Here is a 7501-nt window from a genome sequence, read left to right as displayed (position 1 = left end):
CGGCAGTATTGTTCAAAATTATATAAAGAGACTACAATTAATTTCCTAAGTCACAATGAGACGGTAATTTTCTAACATCTCTCGCACTCCCAAGATTGAACATAAGTGCAAGGAAAATATAATACAACTTAGGCCAGATATTAAAAATACTAAAAATAAAGATGTGTCACAACTTGATACCTCATAAAAAATATATTTGAATATCACTCAAAATCCGGAAAATTAGCTAATCAGTATATGGAGATTAGCTAAGATCGTGTAACCCCATAATAATTTTGTTTTTTCATTTAAAAATGATTCATTCATGCTACAACTTATTTCCGATGTTCTTCTTAGAAACAAAATGATAAACATGATAGGGTCTTAAAGACTTAAAAGGAAATTGTACCTCAAAAATATGGTTGATTAATGTGTATTCTTTTATTCTTAATCAGAGATGTTGATATGGAGTCACCTTTGGTGGTAAAGCTTTGCTCCAAAGTGAGATATTAATTATATCGCTAATTAACCCGAATAATTGAATTCAAAAACGAATATTAAACACCAGATTACAACAAAAATTTTAAAGGAGCTTGTGCATTAAGTTGAAAAGAAAAGATAAAATGAGTAAATAGAGAGAAGCTGAGTTTTGAAAATGGTTAACACCTGTGATCTGAAGAGAAATTACAGAAACAAGGTGGTAGGAGTGGTTGGTAGGGTGGAAGGAGGGGTGGGGGGGGGCGAAAGCTGTTGTACTGTATGAAGTGACTGGATGGGCAGATGTCCTGCCCATTGCCCGTCAATCAAATCTATCCAAAACCCTCTCTGCCTTATGCTACTGCTATTGTTAAACATTTGCTCCTTTATTTATTTTCTCTTTTCTTACATTTTCTGAAGAAAAAGCAAATTTCTTTTGGTTACTACTGATATTATCTCTGACCACACTCCTTCCCTATTGGTTCTTTATTTCCCACTAGATTGAAGTGGCCCTCCTCCCTCTCTCTTCTTCAAATCTTGGTGATCCCTTTTACTACAATAAATAAAAATAAAGAAAAATCCAAATATAACCTTTGCTCATGTCATTATGGTTTTAATAAATACTAAGGTTTTGCAATATGTTGAGAATAACATACAACAACTTAGGCCTTTTTCTTTTTTTGGTATGAATCTTGGGTATCTATGGGTCTAAGCTAAGGTTTTGAGTTTGCTTGCAACTTGTATTGTTATATGTTGTATTGTATTGTATTGTTATTTTAAATATAATGTTTGTTTTGATTTACTTAAATTTTATTGTATTGTATCGTTAAATCCGTTATTATGTAACGACCGATTTGATGTGATCGCGTCGTTATCTTATCTTATTCTCTCATCCCGCCCTTCATTATTATTAAATAATTTTATTTTATCCTTTACACTATCTTTTTATATAATAATTTCATCCCATATCATAATTTTTTTTATAATATTGCAAGTTTAATTTTCATATTGTTGGTACGTGCGCTATCATGAAACGATGAAAAACAATACAATATATTCAAATATTATATTTATTAAACGGTACAGTATAATTAATTTAATACAACACAATACTATTAGTGAGGAGTAAGACTTAGGACAAAAAAACAAAAAGATAAAAAGAAAAGGTAAAAAAAGAAGCATATACTATACATCTAGTGAGAGTAGAATATCTATTTACACAGATCCCTATGGCTATAGAATGCAGGGGTGCTATCCAGCATTGCTTGCTGAAACTCATTCTCTTTGTTTAGTTTAAAGGGTCCAGTTTTTGTTCTCTTTTTAAAGAGTATGAAAAGAAAGAGAATGAGAAACTACAAGAAAGAGAGTTTGGGCTTTTTTCATCTTGATTAAAGAGAAGACTTCTTTTCTTTTCCTCTTTACTTGTGGGGAAGCACAAAAAATATTTCTTTGGCTTCATGAGTTCTTGCTGCAGCTACACTACAAAAAAGAAAAATCTTGGCCAAGTTTTTTCATATGCTGTGAATCTTGAATTTTAAAGGTATGATTTTTCTTTTTCTTTTTCTTGTTTTGAAATGATTACTTTATTTTCTCCCAATGATTGAACTGAACTACCTTGAACCACAGAAAAACTTTACAAACTTACAAGATCACCTCAACAACTGAATGAAGATGAAGTCTATGAATGATGATAACAACAATTGCAGCAGCCACAGAAGTAGCAATAATAATAATAATAATAGTAATAGTCATAATGATGCTAGTAGTAACTGGTTAGGATTTTCTCTCTCACCCCACATGAAAATGGAGGTTACTTCTTCTGAACCTCAACACCAACATCATCAGTTCAATAATCAGAGCTCTGCTCTTGCTCAAAGTTTCTATCTTTCATCTTCTCCTATGAATGTGACTTCAAATACCTCTGCTCTATGTTATGGTGTTGGAGAGAATAATCCCTTTGGCCATTCTTCTTTATCTGTTATGCCTCTCAAATCTGATGGCTCTCTTTGCATTATGGAAGCTCTCTCAAGATCTCATGCAGATGGTTAGTTTTGTTTTGTTTTCTTCTAAAGTCTTAATCTTTTTTAACTTTTCTTGTTTTACTAATATTTTGTTGTTATCTTTGTGTAAAAAGCTATGGTGCAAAGTTCTTCTTCACCTAAGCTTGAGGACTTTTTAGGTGGTGCAAGTCAATATGGAAATCATGAAAGGGAAGCTATGGCTCTAAGCTTAGACAGCTTATATTATCACCAAAATGAAGGCTATTATTCTCCCATGCATTGTCATGGCATGTATCAAGAATCATTATTAGATGAAACAAAACCAACTCAAATTTCACATTGTGATGCCCAAATGACTGCAGTGTCTGGAAATGAACTGAAAAGTTGGGGGCATTATGCTATTGACCAACATATAAATGAAACTTGTAGTAGTATGGTTGGTGCAGGTGGTGGTGGAGGTACTTCTGGTTCTGGTGGTGGTACTTCTGGTTCTGGTGGTGGTACAGTTGGTGGTAATGATTTACAGTCTTTGAGCTTGTCTATGAATCCTGGTTCTCAGTCTAGCTGTGTTACTCCAAGACAAATTTCTCCTAATGAGCTGGAATGTGTTGCCATTGAAACAAAGAAAAGGGCTTCTGGAAAAGTTGTTCAAAAACAACCTGTTCATAGGAAATCTATTGATACATTTGGTCAGAGAACTTCTCAGTATAGAGGTGTCACTAGGTCAGTCCATTTCTTTCAAACCCTTTGAATCTCTTTCCTTTTTTTGTTGTGGGGTTGCTATTTTGAGGAGTTTGGCTATTTCTTGTCCTTAAATGTGAAAATAGGTTGATTCCAGTTGTCAAGATTTTGCCTTTTAAGTTTTCTTATTTTCTTGATCTTGAGTATCTGCTTTTATTGTTGATTTTCAAATGACATAGTGTGAATAAGTTTTCAACAGGCATAGGTGGACAGGTAGGTATGAGGCGCATTTGTGGGATAATAGTTGCAAGAAGGAAGGGCAGACTAGAAAAGGAAGGCAAGGTTAGCTAATATGAAACTTCTATTCAATCCACATAAATTTATTTGATTGTATTTTCTTCTTTGACTGCCATTTTTTGGCCCCATTCCTTTCATAGTCTGACTATTGCTATGAATTTTTTTGCCATGTATCTACTTGTTGGGGATATTCTATTCAAATCAACTCCACCTTATTTCAGTTTATCTTGGTAAGTGACTTTGCTTTTATCAATATTTTAAGATACCTGATTATAATTTTTCACTTAACACTAAATTAAAAATTAATGTGGAATTTAGGGGGCTATGATATGGAAGAGAAAGCTGCAAGAGCATATGATTTAGCTGCACTAAAGTATTGGGGACCTTCAACTCACATTAACTTTCCGGTATATATGAGTAATGTTTTATCAACTAATTTCTTGAGTTATTTTTTAATGCCTATTAGCTAACATGAGGCAGTATTTCTTGGCTCATTTTTGCAGTTAGAGAACTACCAGAAAGAGCTTGAGGATATGAAGAATATGACCCGGCAAGAATATGTTGCACACTTAAGAAGGTGAACTTTTGTTAATTAATTTTCTACTTTGTTCCTTTTCAAGTGTATACTACTAATATGAGTTTAAATTAGTGTGATATCCTTGTATTATTGTTGAGTTTGTGTTGAAGCTTTTGTGTTATATCATTATGTGCAGGAAAAGTAGTGGATTCTCAAGAGGTGCTTCAATGTATAGAGGAGTGACAAGGTATTCTCAAGAGGTGCTTCAATATTGTCTTTCTTTCCTTTTAAAATGCGTGGAAACAGTAAGGCTGCGTTTACAATAGATTCTTGTTGTCTGATCCTTCTCCGGACCTCCGCATAGCGAGAGCATAATGAACCCTATTTCCCCCTTTTTTTTCCCTTTTAAAATGATTAGTAATTAATTTTCTTCTGTTTTCTTGTAACAGGCACCATCAGCATGGAAGATGGCAGGCAAGAATTGGAAGAGTTGCAGGGAACAAAGATCTCTATCTTGGGACTTTCAGTAAATCCTTACAAACTCTCTTAATTAATTTAGTGCTTTAAGCATATGATTATTTGTATAATTTATTACTGAGTCGACATCTTGACAAATAATTAAGCTAAAGATCAATACATTGTAGAACTGCAATTTTGTGTCTTTCTTTTTGGTACCACATTTCTTTTTAGCCACTAGTAGTAATGCTTGTCAAAGGCCTGACTAGACTGTTACTTTGCTGGTGTATCACTCATACTTGGTGGGACTGAAAAACTTTTCCAAAAGCTGTTTCTTCCTTCTGATCACATAATAAAGTGAAAAAATAAAGAGCTCTTTCTCAGTATATGTTATACTATTAAAGTTTTATGACATAATATGTGTAATTCTTAACAAATCATTTTGATTTTCGTAGGCACACAAGAAGAAGCTGCAGAAGCATATGATGTTGCTGCAATCAAATTCAGAGGTGTAAATGCTGTCACAAACTTTGACATATCGCGATACGACGTGGAGAAAATCATGGCTAGTAATACACTTCCTGCTGGAGAATTAGCTAGGAGAAACAAAGAAAGAGAGCCAATTGAATACAATCTCAGTGATCACAAGAATGAAGAAGCATGTGTTCAAAATGACAACAACAACAACAACAATGGGAATAATGTCACAGATTGGAAAATGGTGTCATATCAATCCTCAAATCCTTCTCTTGGAAATTATAGAAACCCAACTTTTTCCATGGCATTACAAGATCTAATCGGTATTGATTTGATGAATTCAAGCAACCATCCAATTCTTGATGATCAACAAAACAAGATTGGTAACCATTTTTCAAATGCTTCATCTTTGGTTACCAGCCTTGGCAGTTCAAGAGAAGCAAGTCCTGATAAAAGTGCAGCCTCTTTAGTCTTTGCAAAGCCAACAAATGTCAATGCATGTATTCCCTCTGCTCAACTGAGGCCAATTCCAGTTTCCATTTCTCACCTACCAGTCTTTGCTGCTTTGAATGATGCATGAAGCTGTAGCTATTGCTTTTTTTGTTACATGTCGTAACAGGTTTTTGCACGAACAAGAAAAAGGAAAAGAAATTGGTGGTGGTTGGAAAAAAGAAAAGATGTCGGATTTTAGCTAGTATTTTCATTTATTCCCTAATTTTGAATGTAAGTGGATGACTTTAGGGTACTAATGGACAGACAAGGTGGTGGCCCAATTGCCTGTCTGTAACTATGTATTGGAAACTTTTTCAAACTCAAAAGAAAAATTTCCTTTAGACATCCATTGATTTATATTTTGCTAGAAATGGAGGGAATTATGTTAATGGAGCTAATCTAATGATGAAAATTCCACTAGTAATATGAGAATTGAAAATGACCCCATATTATTTATTCAATCTACTTTTTTCCTTTTCCTTTGTGGGTGCTTGATCAAGTACAAAAACTAACTCAATGCTTCTCAATAATGCAAAAAGGTATATCCTTTGACCAAATTATTATGGCATTTTTCATTCTGATAATCTCAGCCATATATTACTCAAATCTGCATAACACCATCATTCTCATATCTTTTTCTTTTCTCTTTGAGATAAAGGCAACAAACATTCCTTCTCATATTTCAAAAAGGGAGGGAAAGAGGGAGATTCTTGAATTGATTTTTTTAAGGATTTGTAGGTCATAATTAGTTACAACTTTGTCTCCTTTTTTACGAGTCATACCTTAGTTAAGAAATCACTTTAGCTTTTTAAAGACCACTTACAGTTATTGTGTTGTACGTAAAAGCAATTCCATGTCTTGATGAGTTGATGTGGCACTAATTAACCTAAAGAAGTATTTTAATAATTGCTCTTCGTTAATTATTTTTATTCACACGTGTGAATATCCCCTCTCGTGCACATAAATGAGCCAAAATTACCATTAATAAAGTTTGAGTAATGGTAAATTTTGCATTATTAGAGACAAGGAGGAAATGATGCCGGGAAAGCAGGAATATGTACCAAATAAAGTTAAATTTTGGTTGTTCTCCCACAAAAAAGTTACCAACAAGTCTTTAATTATCAGTAAAAGAGAAATTAATGGTTTGTTGATTCATAGTAAGTGCATGTTTCACTAATATCATATTCTTCAAATTTGGACAAAGTTAGATACTGCATGTTCAGTACAAAAAATGGTCCAAAAGTTAAAGTGGACCCAAATTGAAATGACAAGCTGGGGAGTGCCCTCCATAGCTGATATTGTACTGATCTTCATAATCATGATGTTATTGTTCTATCCTTATCAATAACTTCATTAGCTGGCCATAATTTAGCATATCCTTTAACGTAAGATATTAACTGGCCAGAGGAACTAAATATAAAAGAAAAAAATACTAAGTTTTATGCACTAATCTTATAAAATATTTTTACACAATCAGATACTTATATGTATTAATTGGAACTTGATAAAAATGGTAACTGACAATGTAAATATCTTAAATATTTTTTTGGTTTTTTACCTACTATTTGGTATCCGCATTAGGGCCCGATTAATCGGATTCGCACCCAAAAGTCTCACATTGGGGGTAAAGCTACCTAACAAAGACGAGTTCACACTCAGAGATCAAACTCGAGACCTCTGATTAAAGATAAATGAGTACTTACTACTCTACCACAACTATGAAAGCCATTGGTTACATTTGGCTACTTCAATAAACTAATAATAATTACAGTGGTCTAAAAAAATTAATTAGTCGTACTGCATTTTATAGGACGGGAAAAATGTAAAATGAAAAGAATATATTTTCTCAACAATTGAATGGTCAATGAATAAAAGAAGGCAATATATGCAGGAGGGAACACTCCAACATGTATAATTGATTAAATGGATACATTAAAGATTGTATTGGTCAAAAGGATTGCGACCTTTGTGGAAAAAAATGGGAAAGTGATTATGGATACTTCTTAATTCTATAACTAAAAGCTAAAAATAATGTCATATACTATGAAGTTTGTCACCTTTTGGTTTATAGTCAAAAACAATGATTACTTAATCGGTTGTGGACAGCTATATAGTTTAAAGCAAA

The 7501-nt window shown here is 33.2% G+C and overlaps 1 protein-coding gene across 1 annotated transcript; it reads left to right on the top strand.

Annotated features, from left to right (window-relative positions):
- Positions 1 to 1683: 1683 nt before the first annotated feature.
- LOC104226071 (AP2-like ethylene-responsive transcription factor ANT) lies at positions 1684 to 5815 on the top strand. Its single transcript, XM_009777953.2, has 10 exons — positions 1684 to 1996; positions 2083 to 2500; positions 2591 to 3179; positions 3397 to 3479; positions 3656 to 3664; positions 3753 to 3841; positions 3938 to 4011; positions 4148 to 4198; positions 4401 to 4477; positions 4863 to 5815. The coding sequence occupies exons 2-10, from the start codon at positions 2122 to 2124 to the stop codon at positions 5462 to 5464; spliced, it is 1953 nt and encodes a 650-aa protein (XP_009776255.1). The 5' UTR covers positions 1684 to 1996; positions 2083 to 2121; the 3' UTR covers positions 5465 to 5815.
- Positions 5816 to 7501: the final 1686 nt, after the last annotated feature.

The sequence above is a fragment of the Nicotiana sylvestris genome, chromosome 4 (genome assembly GCF_000393655.2).
Source record: "Nicotiana sylvestris chromosome 4, ASM39365v2, whole genome shotgun sequence".
In the NCBI taxonomy this organism is placed as follows: Eukaryota; Viridiplantae; Streptophyta; class Magnoliopsida; order Solanales; family Solanaceae; genus Nicotiana; species Nicotiana sylvestris.
Note: the sequence above shows the minus strand (reverse complement) of the source record. Positions and strands in the feature narration are given on the sequence as shown.